General features: G+C 41.9%; 1 protein-coding gene across 1 annotated transcript in view; it reads left to right on the top strand.

Moving 5' to 3' along the window:
- CAP2 (cyclase associated actin cytoskeleton regulatory protein 2) overlaps positions 1–17,145 on the top strand; it is a 105,693-nt gene that overhangs the window by 57,305 nt on the left and 31,243 nt on the right. The window contains exon 4 of the mRNA XM_069960161.1: positions 1,242–1,319. Within this exon, the coding sequence (XP_069816262.1) occupies positions 1,242–1,319 (78 nt within the window). The remainder of the gene's footprint in view (positions 1–1,241; positions 1,320–17,145) is intronic.

Raw genomic sequence — 17,145 nt, 5'->3', positions numbered from 1 at the left:
ACTAAACAAGATCCACATATAACCCATGCCATCCCAGGAGGACCTAGTGAAATAACAGTATGAAAAGGCTCAGTCAATGTGTATTCATGTAACATTTCTGGGGACTTTAACACCCATGGTTTCCACAATTTAGTTTGTGCTCCTGCTAAAGCTTGTTTTCTGTATTGAACATAGAATGACTACCATATTCTATAAATCTTCCTAGCTCCATTTACTCTTATAATAGAGTCTGCTTAAGGGTGCCTTTACACAGAGAGATTTATTTGGCAAATTTTTGAAGCCAAAGCCAGGAATGGATTTGAGAAGAGGAGAAATCTCAGTCTTTCCTTTATGACCTGTTCCCTGTTTATAGTTTATTCCTGGCTTTGGCTTCAAAAATCTGTCAGATAAATCTCTCTGTGTAAAGGCACCCATACTGTGTGTCATAAAGAGGTTGTGTAAGAGTCATTCGTTTCTGAGTGTTATAGAGGTTTCAAACACAAAAGTATTACTTACAGAAAATAACCAGATTACTTTTTCTGTTCATAATTGATATTGCTACAGTCAAAGTTCTCACTGTGGGAGTTTTTGGCCATCATTGCCGACAACTTTCAAAAAGACGTCCGATATCATGTTTATTATACACGGCTGTCGTCAGCAAATATCGGACGTATTTCCGATTGCTCTCGGCACTGATGTCTGAAATCCAGGTAACCCTTAACAAAGGGGGGATATCAGTCTTTCACTCAAGGCTAAAAAAAAGTTATTTTAAAAAATACAAATATTTCCTTAAAAATAAAGCTCGATCACCTTGACTTTATATAAATTGGTATAATTGTAACTATAACAACATATTCAATAAATCCACCAACATATTTATAATGTTTAATAAATTGTATTCATTCTATTTTCTGTTATTTAACTTGCTGTAGTACTGTGTAATACAGGGGTAGGGAAACTTGGCTCCCCAGCTGTTGCAAAACTTCAACTCCCATCATGCCTGGACAGCCAAAGCTAAAGCTTTACCTGTCCAGGCATGATGGAAGTTGTAGTTTTGCAACAGATAGAGAGCCAAAGGTTACCTACTCCTGGTGTAATAGATGATTGTATAGGAGGGACAAAATGGGAGATTCATTTTGTACTCGTATTAGGTTGGTTATCAGCACACTAAAGGAATGTGATGTAAATGGTCTCCTGAAAGTAAGCCATAGGCACCCAGAATAGTCCTGATGATTGATACCTTCTTCTCCTATCTCTTCTAGGCTACACTAGTGGAAAATGCATTTAGAGCTGAAAGAGTATTTTTGGTTTATGCTTCCCAGCACCAGCAGCCCCCTGAGGTAAGATACATTCATATGGTCAAGGAGAAGCAATTAGCAACAATATTTAGGATTTCATTGACCTTTAGTTAAAAGTTGATGCTGATCCCACATGCATTGTTCTATATGTCATCCTCTGTTGGTAAATTATAGTTGGGCTAGAAGGGATGTTAATGTTGGTAAAAGTTGGTAAAATTCAATTTGTACTACATACAGTACCTAATGTAAAGGAGTGTTGTTGCCATTCAACAGTGCATATACTTTCCCACAAGCCCCCTTGTTTTCATGCACAGCAGAGACTGAGCATGTGTGACCATCTTAGTGGATGCCATACCAGGGCAACAGGTTATCCAAATTAAGCAGGCACATGGGGGATCAGAACCTTAATATCTGCCAAGCTGAACACTTTCAAAAATGCTTGTACAAGTACACAAGTATGTTTAATCGGTTTAGACCTATTTATTTTCAATGGGAAAACCCCTTTAACCCTAGGTGTGATAGTAAAATCATAAAACATTACAACTAATAAATGTGTATGAACCTAAAGGAGTGGGGTCTACATAAATTTTGGTTATACCATATATATAGACTGTAACCTAGTTTGGGATAGGTTCATCATCCAAAGGTCTGCACGCTAAAAGGATAGAACATATGTGGCTGTACCGTTGTCTATAGGACATTCTTGCCACTCTATTTCATTTTCCAAATGTTAAAGGGTATGTATATATTGTCAGTGTGTTAGCAAGATGTATGAAGAAGATGAAAGGGAGCGTGACTGCAAGATCAAATTACACAAGGTTTGTTTGTAGACTGTTACCATGGAAACGTAAGCCCGCCGTAGACAGATATTTTCTTTTAAGGATATTTGTAGAGTTCCTTTTTTTTCCTCTTTCGCTAAATCGAGGCAATAAATTTATTACAAAGTTGAACATGGCCTTTCTTTCGTTATGTATTTTATGATATTTTTGATTTAGGAACAGAAGCCCATGTGCCATTTTTAGTATTATTCTACAAGAGGTGAAGTGGAAATATATGGTGATCTCATTTAGTCTTGCCTAAACGCAATGGCTAAAACTACAAAGTCTTTGTTAAACCCAAACAGGAAAACTAACCGTTAGTTTATCAAAATGCAAAGGGATGAGAAAAGCTGATGAAGATGACAGCACATGTGCAAATGCCAGAGAGAAGGGGTAATTCTGTCATTCAGCTGTCTAGACTGTTTGCTTTAGTATTTTAAAGCTGTGAATGAACCATTGAGTCACAGCTAAGGCTCGGAAGCTTTGCACAGATTCATAGACAGCGGAGTGGAGACTGAGAGGATTTGCTCTGCTGGTCAATGTCACACAAGGTGACTTCATCTTATATATTGAATAATAAAATAAAACCAATGCTAAGTTTCTGTCTCTGTATTTAAAGGCGTTATCCAGTAAAAATCTTTTTCTTTCAAATCAACTGGTTTCAGGAAGTTTTATAGATTTGTAAATTACTTCTATTTGAAAATCTCAAGTTTTTCCATACTTAACAGCTTTTGTATGTCCTGCAGGAAATGTTTTTTTTCCAGTCTGACACAGTGCTCTCTGCTGACATCTCTGGACACTTCCTGTCTCGGCCAGAGATGTCAGCAGAGAGCAGTGTGTCAGACTGGAAAGAAAACAAAATTTCCTGCAAGACATATAGTAGCTAATAAGTATGGGAAGACTTGAGATTTTTAAATTGAAGTCAATTACAAATCTACATAACTTTCTAACTCCAGTTCATTTGACTTTTTGCTTTATCCTAGCAAGAGCTATTACAGAAGGTTCGGGGCCTCTTTAAAGTGAACCTTTCTGTAGTTTATATAATTGCATGTTAAAGTCCAAGTCATCAAAAAGTCTTATGTATCCTAAAATGGCCCCAATGAAAACTACAAGCCGCCCTGCAAATAAACAATCATACAGCCTCATTATTGATGGTAGAAAAAAAAAAATCTTTTTGAATGCAGTAATAGGCTAGGTTCACACACTGTCTTTTTTGAACGTTTGATAGCTGTCATTTTGAGGCCAAATGTCCGTTATTTTGCAATCAAAATGACGGCCATTTAAAAAGACTGTGTGTAAATGTTAAAAAGGGATGCTGATGGGTCTTAAGCAATTGTCCAGGATCAAAATAACATGGCTGCTTTCTTTCAAAAACAGCACCACACTTGAACATGGATTGTACATGGTACATCGAAAAACATGGCTGATCTGTGATTCTACATACAGTATAATCTATGGACAGGTATGGCTCACGTTTTGGAAGAAAGCAGTTATGTGTAACCCTGTAAAGGAGAGGTTCGGGCAGAACAATTCTTTTAGCAGGTGCTGAGGAGGAGGATAAAAGAAAGCCAGTCAGCCCACTAAGCCAGTCAGCAACTGTAGAGGGGTCCCACCTCTGACTGGCTCAGCGGATCTCACACGTCATTACCTCGGTCCCAGCCCCAGAGCAGGAAGCAGCTTAGGAAACGGGGACGGGAGTGACGGTACGAGGTCAACAGCGCTCGAGTGGGGGGGTAAGGGCATGTTATTTTTTTTTATCCTCCCCCTCCCCGGCACTTGCTAAAAAAATGGGTCTACAATTATTCACACATTACATAGTTATACAACTTTGTAATGTATGTTATGTTAGTGAATGGCCCCCTTCCCCGTGTTTCCCCCCACCCATGCTAGACCCGGAAGTGTAGTGCTCAATACTCACCTTATCCATGTCGACCCCCGTCCGCCATCTTGCGACAATGATGTAATCTTCGGGCGGCTGGCCGAACCGCTCCGACTGTCCCTCGTGCCGGCCGTCCTCTGCCGCGCAGCTGCTCAGCCGCAATTGGCTGAGCATAACTGTGCTCAGCCAATTGCGGCTGAGCATAACTGATGACGCGCGCCGCGTCATCAGCTCCTCAGACGCGATTGGCTGAGCATAACTGTGCTCAGCCAATCGCGGCTGAGCAGCTGATCACGCAGCAGAGGGCGGCCAGCACGAGGGACAGTCGGAGCGGTTCAGCCAGCCGCCCGAAGATTACATCATTGTCGCAAGATGGCGGATGGGGGTCAACACGGATCAGGTGAATATAGAGCACTACACTTCCGGGTCTAGCATGGGTGGGGGGAAACACGAGGAAGGGGGCCATTCACTAACATAACATACATTACAAAGTTGTATAACTTTGTAATGTGTGTTATTTAGTGAATAATTGTTTAACGCCGCACTACCCCTTTAAGTGTTTCCCTTTCATTATATGAAATGTGGAGAGGTTTGTCTTTTCTCTCTTTCAGAAGGACTGCATGAAGCATAATAACAGGAAAAGCAGATAGATATAAAATATATTATACCAGCGTAAGAGAAATTATAAATACATCCTTGTTAGATTACATGCTTCTATAATAAATGGTGTGATTAGATCTGACATTTCTTAGAAGATCATGAAGTATATTTAGGAGCAAGGATTACATGGGTCCTCATTTCTGCAATAGAGGTAATTTATATGGACTTGTAATTTATTAGTATAGCCACAAACAATGAGAGGTGTACCAGTGGGAATTATGGCAGCCATTTGTCATCCAGTCATTTTTCTAAATGCTGCTTTATCCACAAAACGTGTGAATTTTATTTCTATTGCAATAAAAAATACAATAACTGGTTATGAGAAGTGTCTTCACATTGTAATAAAACATAATAGTGTGCTTCCATGTACAAGCATGCATTCAGATTTCATCTGCTTACTGTAGCATTATAAATAATACGGGGCACATTTATCATTCTCTTTGCGCTATTATTTTGGCTAATTTAATGTTTTAGCATAGGGTGTACGATTTTAAGCAGCATTTATCAAGCTGTTTGCGGGCAGGTTATGCCAGCTGCGCCATTTTTTTTTCGCTTTTTCACTCAGAGGGGGCATGGTGTTGGTGGTGGTGGTGGGGGGGGGGGTGCGTGGTTTCATTTATCATGTGCACAAAAAAATTGCACAGCAGTGCTCCAGTCAGACCTTGGCATAGTTTTTTCACCAAGCTGTGTTAGCCAAAAAAGCACAAAATTTGTGTAAGATTTATCAAGGCCTGTGCGTCTAATGATACATTTTGTGCATTGACCAAGATATATGTAGCTCGTGAAAAGAGCGCTATCACAAAAAGATTTGCAAATGATGAATGTTCCCCTAAGTGTTCTACAGTGTGCAGCTATGTTCACACAACGTAAGGTTCATATTAATCACAACCCTTGTTGTTGATTTGAAACAACGGCCGTGATTTATACGAACCTTATGTAGTGCTGCCCTCTATGGAATCCCGGCCGGAGTGTATACTCATAGTATACACTCCGGCCGGGATCCCTAGCGGCGCAGCGAGAAACTGACATGTCAGTTTTCTGCGACCGCAGAAAACCTTGTCAGTGCTCACAATGGAGCATGCGGCTCCGGCAGCACGCTCCACTGTAAGCAGCAGGGAATTCGGATCCGGGAGCGCAGGGATGTGTGCCCACATCCGAATTCAGAGGCGCTAAAGATCATCCGGCCGGTACTGCAGTACCAGCCAGGGTGATCTTTTCTGACACTGGCTGGTGTCTTACAAAATGTGAACATAGCCTGCTAGTGTAAACAGTGATTGGTGAAATATAAAATATATATACCATATTTTCTGGCATATAAGACAACTGGGCATATAAGATGACTCCTTATTTTTCCAACTAAAATAAAGAGTTTGGGATATACTTGCTGTATAAGACTAACCCTCTTCCAACGCACACAAAACAAAAATTTATGAAAAAAATCAGAGGCAACGAGATCTGAGAGGCAGAGAAGGAGGTGTGTTTTTCTGGGCACAGTGCCACTCTACTTTTTTTCTATAAATTGGACGCCTGCTGCTTGCTCTGTCCTTTATACGGTCGACGCATACGGCAGTGATGCGGCGACCGTATGAAGACCACAGACCGCAGATTCTGCAGTCCGGTTCCAACGCTTTTTATCAACCGCCCTTTAAGACGCACTTGGCGTATAAGGAAAACCCTGACATTAAGGGTACAAACCCACTTGCCGGATCTGCAGCGAGTCTCCTTGCTACGTTTTTGCAGCGAGACTCGCTGCAGATCCCAGCCCTATACTTTCATTAGCAGAGAAACTCGCAGCAGGGATGTACATTTTGTCTGCAGCCCTCCCCATTAACCATCTAGCCGCCGGACATTATACATTACCGGGTCCCCGTTCCTGCTTGCTTCGGGGCTCCCGGTGTCTTCACGGCCCGCCCGGCCAATCAGTGCGCTGCGGCGGGGCAGCGCACTGATTGGCCGGGCAGAACGTGCCGGGAGCCGCTGAAGCAAGCAGGAGCAGGGACCTGGTAATGTATATCCTGCCCGCCCCCTGCAGCCCCGATCGCCCCCGGCCGCATGATCGCCCCCCGCACCCCCCGGCCGCATGATCGCCCCCCGCACCCCCGGGGGGGCGATCGTGCAGCCGGGGGGTGCAGGGGGCGATCGTGCGGCCGGGGGCTGGGGGCAATCGGGGCTGCGGGGGGCGATCGGGGCTGCGGGGGGCTATCATACGGCCGGGGGGTGCGGGGGGCGATCATGCGGCCGGGGGTGGTCGGGGCTGGAGGGGGGGGGCAGGATATACATTACCAGGTCCCTGCTCCTGCTTGCTTCGGCGGCTCCCGGCACGTTCCGCCCGGCCAATCAGTGCGCTGCCCCGCCGCAGTGCACTGATTGGCCGGACGGGCCGTGAAGACACCGGGAACCCCGAAGCAAGCAGTAACGGGTACCCGGTAATGTATAATGTCCGGCGGCTAGGGGGTTAATGGGGAGGGCTGCAGACAAAATCGCAGCAGGGATGTACATCCCTGCTGCAAGTTTCTCTGCTAATGAAAGTATAGGGCTGGGATCTGCAGCGAGTCTCGCTGCAAAAACGCAGCAAGGAGACTCGCTGCAGACCCGCCAAGTGGGTTTGTACCCTTAAGTAGATTTTCCTGGGTTAAAAAGCAGTCTTATGTGCAGGAAAATAATAAATAAATAAATATATATACACTACCGTTCAAAAGTTTGGGGTCACATTGAAATGTCCTTATTTTTGAAGGAAAAGCATTGTACTTTTCAATGAAGATAACTTTAAACTAGTCCTAACTTTAAACAAATACACTCTACACATTGCTAATGTGGTAAATGACTATTCTAGCTGCAAATGTCTGGTTTTTGGTGTATAGAGGCCCATTTCCAGCAACTATCACTCCAGTGTTCTAATGGTACAATGTGTTTACTCATTGGTTTAGAAGGCTAATTGATGATTAGAAAACCCTTCTGCAATCATGTTCACACATCTTAAAACAGTCTAGCTCGTTACAGAAGCTACAAAACTGACCTTCCTTTGAGCAGATTGTGTTTCTGGAGCATCACATTTTTGGGGTCAATTAAACTCTCAAAATGGCCAGAAAAAGAGAACTTTCATCTGAAACTCGACAGTCTATTCTTGTTCTTAGAAATGAAGGCTATTGTATACGAGAAATTGCTTAGAAATTGAAGATTTCCTACAACGGTGTGTACTACTCCCTTCAGAGGACAGCACAAACAGGCTCTAACCAGAGTAGAAAAAGAAGTGGGAGGCCGCGTTGCACAACTAAGCAAGAAGATAAGCACATTAGAGTCTCTAGTTTGAGAAACAGACGCCTCACAGTTCCCCAACTGGCATCTTCATTAAATAGTACCCGCAAAACACCAGTGTCAACATCTACAGTGAAGAGGCGGCTGCGGGATTTTGGTTTTCAGGGCAGAGTGGCAAAGAAAAAGCCATATCTGAGACTGGCCAATAAAAGAAAAAGATTAAGATGGGCAAAAGAACACAGACATTGGACAGAGGAAGACTGGAAAAAAGTGTTGTGGACGGATGAATCCAAGTTTGAGGTGTTTGGATCACAAAGAAGAACGTTTGTGAGACGCAGAACAAATGAGAAGATGCTGGAAGAATGCCTGACGCCATCTGTTAAGCATGGTGGAGGTAATGTAATGGTCTGGGGTTGCTTTGGTGCTGGTAAGGTGGGAGATTTGTACAGGGTAAAAGGGATTCTGAATAAGGAAGGCTATCACTCAATTTTGCAACGCCATGCCATACCCAGTGGACATCGCTTGATTGGAGCCAATTTCATCCTACAACAGGACAATGACCCTAAACACACCTCCAAATTGTGCAAGAACTATTTACAGCAGAAGCAGGCAGCTGGTATTCTATCGGTAATGGAGTGGCCAGCGCAGTCACCAGATCTGAACCCCATTGAGCTGTTGTGGGAGCAGCTTGACCGTATGGTACACCAGAAGTGCCCATCCAACCAATCCTACTTGTGGGAGCTGCTTCTAGAAGCGTGGGGTGCAATTTCTCCAGCTTACCTCAACAGATTAATAGCTAGAATGCCAAAGGTGTGCAATGCTGTAATTGCTGCAAAACGAGGATTCTTTGAGGAAAGCAAAGTTTGATGTAAAAACAATGTTATTTCAAATACAAATCATTATTTCTAACCTTGTCAGTGTCTTGACTCTATTTTCTATTCATTTCACAATGTATGGGGGTGAAGAAGTGTGACTTTTCATGGAAAACACAAAATTGTTTGGGTGACCCCAAACTTTTGAACAGTAGTGTATATATATATATATATATATATATATATATACATACTGTGTGTATATATATATATATATATATATATATATACATCCAAACAGAACAAGAATATTACTGCCATATAAAATTATAACATTGATTTCAAATTACTTGTTAGAGTGTTGGTCTTCTGTTAATAAACATTGGTGGCCTAAGCACTAGAGAAGTCAAACTAAGTCTTCTCTTTCTTCTATTTAAAAATCTCAACTTACTTCTAGTTAAAAAAAATGGAAGCTTCCCAGTACTTATCAGCTGCTGTATGTCCTGCAGGAAGTTGTGTATTCTTTCCAGTCTCACACAGTGCTTCTATGGGGATTTGCTACTGCTTTAAGCTATGTTCATGTTTTCTCCTCTCCATTTATTTTTTAAAATTACGTCTGTCATCTTGAGTTTAAAATGACTTCAGTCATTTTGCAGCTTGGCCGCCCATAATTACAATGACAGCTGTTGGTACATTATTCTAGATCAGGTGGACTAATTGCCCTTTGGGTGTGTCTTTAATTGAAAAGTCCATTGAAATTAATAGGGGAGATTTATGAACGGTTGTAAATATACACCTGGTGTAAACTGCCCACAGCAACCAATCACAGCTCAGCTTTTAGCTGTGGTAGAATAAAATAGGAGCTGTGATTGGTTGCTGTGGGCAGTTTACACCAGGTGTATATTTACACCCTTTCATAAATCTCCCCCTATGTGCATTGGGTGGTCGCCATTTTCTCTTGTTTGTTAAGTTAGTGTGAACATAGCTTTTTACAGTTCCTGATACAGACAGAGGTGGCAGCAGACAGCAATGTGTCACACTGGAAAATATACAGCACTTTTTGAAGAGCATACAGCAGCTGATAAATAGAAATCATTTACATATCATATATGTATGTATATATATATATATATATATATATATATATAATTTTTCTTTTATTTATTTATTTATTTTTTTACACCAGTTAATTTAAAACATTTCTTTCCTCTGGAGTACCCTTTTAACTTTGTTCCATTGAGGTGCTCAAAACAAGAAACCTAAGGTTGCTCATACTTAGCTTCCGCTAACACTTTGGATCTACTTGCAAGCGCAGAATTTTAACATAACATATATTACAAAGTTGTAACAGTCGATGTAGTGACAATGTAAAAAACATATCTGTAATACCTCATTTACTTAACTTCATAGAATAAATTAGGTTACAGTCATTGTTCTCATGCACTGATTTATTCAGAAATAAATGACACGATAATGCCTGTGAGTAGTACGCCACTGTTTGAGCTTCCCTTCCTCCTGTGTCCTACATTGCAAAATGATCTTGTGCTGCTAATATAATTCCAGTTGGCATACCAATCCGGCAGCAAGTGTAATACGTTACTGTGCAGAGGACCTGCTCTGTGACTTTTTATGGTCATGTTCTATATTTGTATGTGCGATGGGAACAGTCAAATGGCTGTCCTACCTGATACAAATGTTTATGTGTACCAACTAGTGGTTGCTTGAGGTACAAGGCAGATATCCTCGCAGCCACTACAACTAAGCACTGTTAAGGCCGACATTCCTGCCGAGTACATTTTAATATGGAATAATCTCCTATCTTTATTAGGCTGCTCTCTTCTAATAAAGGCAGTTTAAGAATAGAAGAGGAAGGGCACTTTGTAAAAAAAAAACATTGTTATATCCTGACATGACCTGCTTGCTAACACACAATTCTTCTATCACTGATGTGACAACAATGGAAGACTGACAGCTCCTCTTCACAAGCAATTCAGAGTCCTTGTATATACCCATTAATGCCTATTTTACTGAATAGAACCACAAGTACCAAATGGGATGGAAGAGTGTCACCATGCCTTAAATGTCTGATAGTGTCAGATGTTTGAGATACGTCTATCTACTATAAGTATTTAGACCACCCAGAAATGGCATCCGAATTTACTAAAGAAATCAGGTCTGAATCTCAAGTATTGCTTGTTGTAGTGTTTTGTATCAGGCAATGCTGCTGTCGGCTTGTCTTCTTTCATCTTTGACATCATGTACTTTTAGTGCATTCCAGCAGCTCAGTAAATCTCTATCTTCTGACGTTCTAAATAGAGAAATAAGGTTACATCTACACATACCTATTAGCCTATTTTACTTATTTGATATGGATTTCATTCTATACATTTCAATGGAAGTAATCCACAGTGAAATCCATGACAAGGACACTTCTGCTAAAAAATAAGGAAGATGAACATTAACAGCATGTCCTGAATTCCACACCCATTTTTCCAGTCCATATGGATGGGATTATGAAAACCCTATGCACAAATATTTTACTGCACTGAAGATCCATACATAGCCTTATGAGGGTCTAGGTGTCAGGAATAATATGGCATCTTAAATTACCTAGATGGACAGGTATTACCCCCAATAACAGTATTTCCACATTTCTCATTGCAGCTGTTTGCTAGTTGTACACACACAGTTAGTTCCCCCATTTCTTCTATGGCCAATGACAGCACTTACTCCTCTCTGCTATACCATGACATAGTAAAGTGTACTGGACTGAACAGGCTGCATTATGTTGGAGGATTATTTACACAATACAGTACTACACAGTAGGCTCAGCCTCTACTTCCTGTGATTCCTGTCTCTGTTCCTAGAGACAGATTTCCCCTAGCATCTGGCAGTGGGCAGCAAATCGCATCGTCTATTAGGTGGAATAAAGTTGTTTGAAAGTTGAGATTTGATATATAAGAATATATTCCCACTGGTTGGATTTTCTGATGGATGGATTTTCTTTTTTATTTTATACTTGAAACATATGATTTGTTTAAATTTACACTGCTTTGTTGCTCCTGTAGTCCAATGTGGATTTTCTGTTCAAAAATCCAGAAGAAAAATCAGGATAATTTTTGTTAGATGGAAACATACCTTATGGCAAACCTTAGAGACTGAGTGCCAAACTTCAACCAAAAACCAACTTACTTATTACAAAGTGCTAATATTGCAATATTGTACAGAGCAGAGAGTGTGGGCTTTGCTGTCGTACACAGCAGCGCTCTATGCTCTGCTGTGTACTGCATAGCCCAGGAGTAAGTGGTGATGCTAGGGATCACCACATACCTCCCTCCTTAGGTAAATGGTGAAAAACATACATACCTACACTCCGGCAAAGAGCATCCCTGTTTCCCAACAGTGCAGGTGCTGATGAATGATGTCATCAAATGATGTCAGTTTAAGCCGCAGCGGCCTACAATGACAGTTTAAAGTTGTATTTGCAAATGCTGATACAACTGAAAGGAGCCCTCACTTGCCCAGGGATCTGGTACAGCTGTCTTGGTTTCCACATTAGTGAGAGATGGGCAGTGGAATAAAATGGATGACTCCAGCAAGCTTGGGAACCATTATAATCCAGTCATTATTAAGCATATAACCACCGAAATGACATGTGCAACAAACAACACTCCATGAGAACATGAGCTTCTGTGGTGTACTCCAGACACCCTTATCCAGCCATGAGTAAGGGTGTCTGGAGTACACCAGAAACCTGTAGGAGAGAGGTTCCCAAGCTTGATGGATTCATCGTTTTTATTCCTAGTCTAGAGTCTAGAAGCCACGCTACAATGAAAGTAGGACTCTCTGCAGGCTGAGAGGAGAAGAGCGGTAAGCTGACTTCATTTTTTACTCTAGAGATGGACAGTGTGTGTGCCCACAGAGAGGGGTCTGAGTGCCCCCTCTGTCACGTGTACCATAGGTTTGCCACCACAGCCATATGGAAATGCAGTGGTTGTAAATTTGTAGTTGCATCCAGGCCATGGTATCATAGGTACCCAACAGCCCATTTGACACATAAAATAACTCTAGCATTATAAATAACATATAATTTTTGGAGTACCTTTTAAAGATTTTACATCAGGGTATAAGAGTTTCAAATTAGGCTCCTGTTACTGACCAATAAGTAAAATGTGCTGTGACTTCCCCTGTATATCTGTTGGTGCTAATGGAATGCACCAGGAGGGAGGTGTCCATTATAATCTTACTATGGTCCATCTCTGTCACATGGACAAAAATCATAACAGACAGCCTGTGTATAAGTTGCAGAACACTAGTACATTCCATCCTGTCTCATGATATAAAATATTGCAATAATGTGTTGTATCCTGCTCAATAAGCTGAAGTTTAGGTTTATAAAGAAGAAGATGATCTTTTGTCCACTGTCCTGTGTTATAGGGCAGACAAGTCGGAGAAGAGAAAGATTGGGTTAATTAGTAAAAATCAGTGATTGAAGATGAGTCATCATGCGGAGCAGCACTTACCTCTTGTTGTAAACAGTCTTAAGAAATTCTGTAATAAAGCAGAAGTGTTTACTCAGAGAATCCTAAAGTAATCTGAAGCAACTGTACCCTGTCTCAAATGACAAGACATTTAATAGAGTACATGCCTCAGTCATGTAGGAGATTTTTCCAGCTCACTTCTGCATCTTCTCCACGATTGTGCTATTTGTCTTGAGATTAGCTACAGCGTAATTTCAAGTTTCACTCATCTGTGCATAAGGGGGTTCTGAAAAATAAAAAGTGTGTCGGGGCTGGGTTAAGGATAAATCTATTTTACTCACCTGTCCTAATGCCATGGCGTGTCTGACCTAACAATGTCCAGTCCTGGCTGAGCAGCACTTCCTGCTTTCATTACAACGCACAGGAAGTACCATTCAGCCAATCACAATCACTAAGCAGTGGCTCCCTGCAATTCAGAAAGCAAGCAGTCAAATTATCTAACACAATTATATACTAGTCACATTAGATATTTTACATTTGTATTAAAATAATGACATCCAAAAGGCATACAACGCCATGTCTGTGCATTGTAACTGGCCGTCTTTAGACTGTAAAACACTATGGTACTGTAAAACACTATGGTATGTTTTCTTATAGGGCACACGGGCTGAAATTGCTATGTCACTTGTAGTCATGCTATTTTAAGTAAAGAATCTGGGACCAGGGTATGAAAGCCATAAAACTTAGACTGAGAGACAGGTGCAAAGAATGTACGAGACATACACGACACAGCGATAAAAAGAGTAGCAGCTGGGATTTCTCATTTACAACTCAAATACTTTGAGCTGAGTAGCTCTTCATTATCATTTACTGATAGCCGGGTCTATTCACTTGTTGGTCTCCGGCAGTTGTACAGAGCTACTCTGCCTGCTGGTGACTTGTTTCTGTCAGATGTCACTGTATACTTATCCATAAGTGGCTGATGTCCCGCAGTGCATTAGTAGATACAACCTCTTTGTCTCTGGAGTTCACTCATGCCATGACACTGATACCATACAATGATCAACACGAATCCACCGGGGTGAACCTGCAGCCAAGCGCATCAGCTTTTACCAGGAACCCAAGTAAATAAGTTCATATTCAGGAAACATTTCCTTCTACTGTATTGTCAAACAAATACTGTGCAAATCTGAATAACCAAATCATAAATAGGAATAGTATGCTGGCAGGAAAAAAATCTCAGCCAAATTATACAAGTACATGATGTTTTATCTGCAACTACACCCAGCTGTTATAAGGAGAAGAATGTTAATAGGGCTCCCTGGGAGTAAAAACTTTGTATATGGGTTCCCCCAAAGTACACGGGTAGATCGACAACGAGTGTTCCTAGAAGCACTCAATTAGCCAAAAATTGTCCCCTGTAAAAGTGATGGTGGCCAAAAACAATCAATGTTAATGGCCACACAATTTATTGTGTGTTGTGAAGGCTCTCGCTGATCGGCACTCGTTTGTGGGTTAAAAATGCTGAAAAAGTGTCTGCCAAACAGTAATAAATGCTACATGCAGTTAGTTCTGGTCTCTGGGCCTCTGGACAGTAAGTCTCGCTTCTCTCTTTTCATGTATGGTAAATGTACAACAGTGTTGAGCTCAGCATCTGCACATGCTTTCAAGACAAATGTTCTTTCTGGATCTGTGGCTCAGGGCCAAAGTCACCATCATTTCTATAGCTTTGGTCTTCATCAAATTGACAACACTACAATAATATTATGGCTTTTTGGTTGTTTAAAAGCTGGGAACCCTAATATAGTTAAGGCTGCAAATAAACGCTTTAAAAATGAACCCGTGGGGATAGTGTACACAGTTCCCACTACATGCCAGTCTTTGATCCATCTATTCAGTCAAACATTCTGGACCTGGCACGGTAAATGTATGCAAACAGAAGAAAAACAGTAGTAAAATGAATTCTTGGTCATGATGTCATCATTGGAGGAGGTAAATCATTACATTGTCTGGAAAACCTTAGCTGTAACTGTTAAGCCCACTCAGCTTGAAAAATGTACTGAAACAGAAATGTGATTTAGTATTATGTGCGGGTAATAAAACACAGTAATATCTGTATAACGTCATGATCAATAGGAACTTTTCTGCATAGCTGCAGGTATTACATGAAGATTTGGCAGCAGAATCACTGCGGGATGTAGGAAGTCCACATAAGCATTTATACTGGGTGGAGTTGTCCAGCATGGCTGTGGGGAGTAGACTCTTGAGTCCAGTCTATGGTGATGGCACAGGTGGCTTTGTGGCTGGCTAATCCTGTATACCACTGTGGGCCTGTGCAACTTTTGTAGATGAGGGGGAGGTTCTGCACAAAATAAAAAGTCACTGTAAATTGCAAAGAAGGTTAAGCTTTGCTGAAACTCAAATAATAACTTCTCTTAAAGCACAGGGCTGCAGAGTTACAGTTCTTAGGATGGATGGTTCGAATTTGGTCATAGTTCCCTTGGCAGTTGCCCTTTAAAGTGTCAGCAGTACCTGTGGCGGTTGCTGGATCAGCGTTGATTTATTCTTTTAATCCAGAAGTTTAGGTCTTCATTAGAGATGAGCGAACCTGGAGCATGCTCGAGTCCATCCGAACCCGAACTTTCGGCATTTGATTAGCGGTGGCTGCTGAAGTTGGATAAAGCCCTAAGGCTATGTGGAAAACATGGATATAGTCATTGGCTGTATCCATGTTTTCCAGACAACCTTAGAGCTTTATCCAACTTCAGCAGCCACCGCTAATCAAATGCCGAACGATCGGGTTCTGAGGGACTCGAACCCGAACCCGGTTCGCTCATCTCTAGTCTCCATGGATACAAACATGCAATAAGACCGTAATGCACATAACCCCCAATCTGATCCAATTGGGGTCACTCTCATTATGGTCTCAATGCATATTTGTATCCATGGAGAACTGAACTTCCAGATTAAAGGGCCTGTTCACACTGAGTAAAAGTGGCAGAATTTCAAGCGGAGAGCAGAGGCGCACGAGGCATCGCATTGAATCAATGTGACAGGGTGAATTTCAAGCAGCGCCCGTAGCACGGACTCCACTTCAAATTCCGCCACTTTTACTTAGTGTAAATGGGCCCTAAGAAAGGAAAGCGATGCTGATCTGGCAGCAGGACTTCATGGTGGGTACCCTTTAAGCAGTTATACTGACTAGTAGGGATGGTCCGAACCTGCCGAGGTTCGGGTTCGTATGAACCTGGACTCTCGGCAATGATTCCCGCTGTCTTCCAGCTCAGTGGAGAGGGTGGATAAAGCTGGAGGACCGCCTGGAAAACTGGGATACAGTCTATGGCTGTGGCTGTATCCCGTTTTTCCAGGCGGTCCTCCCGATGTATCCACCCTCTCCACGGAGGTTTAAGACAGCGGGAATCATTGCTGAGAGTCCGGGTTCGTACGAACCCGAACCTCGGCAGGTTCGGACCATCCCTACTGACTAATATTGTTAAGTGGACTTGCCAAACTGTTCAGGTTCGACAACGTTCTCCAAATCTGAAGGCTTAGCATTTGACTGCCGGTGGCTGGAGGAGTTGGATGCTGCCCTTGGGAATCCTAGAATGGATGGATACAGCCATAGCCATGTTCTCCTGGCAGCCATAGGGCAGCATCCAACTTCTCCAGCCACCAGGACTCAAATGCCGAGCGTTCAAGTTTGGAAAACGTAGCCGAACCCAAAAGGTTCGCCTAAACACTACTGACTAAAAGTGTCTGAATATGCTATAATCACTTTAGTGTTACTAGTGAATATATACACAATTGTACAGATTTGCTAACTGCAGTTTATATACTTGAGAAGACTTTAGGCATGGTGAGGTGCTAAAGATAGCTGTGATGCTTCAGCCACACAGCACCATCAGTCTAGATAGAGCTAAGTGTCTGCACATGCCAACTGCAGTCCTTGTATACCTATCTAAG

Source organism: Dendropsophus ebraccatus, chromosome 2 (assembly GCF_027789765.1).
Source record: "Dendropsophus ebraccatus isolate aDenEbr1 chromosome 2, aDenEbr1.pat, whole genome shotgun sequence".
Lineage (NCBI taxonomy): Eukaryota > Metazoa > Chordata > Amphibia > Anura > Hylidae > Dendropsophus > Dendropsophus ebraccatus.
Note: the sequence above shows the minus strand (reverse complement) of the source record. Positions and strands in the feature narration are given on the sequence as shown.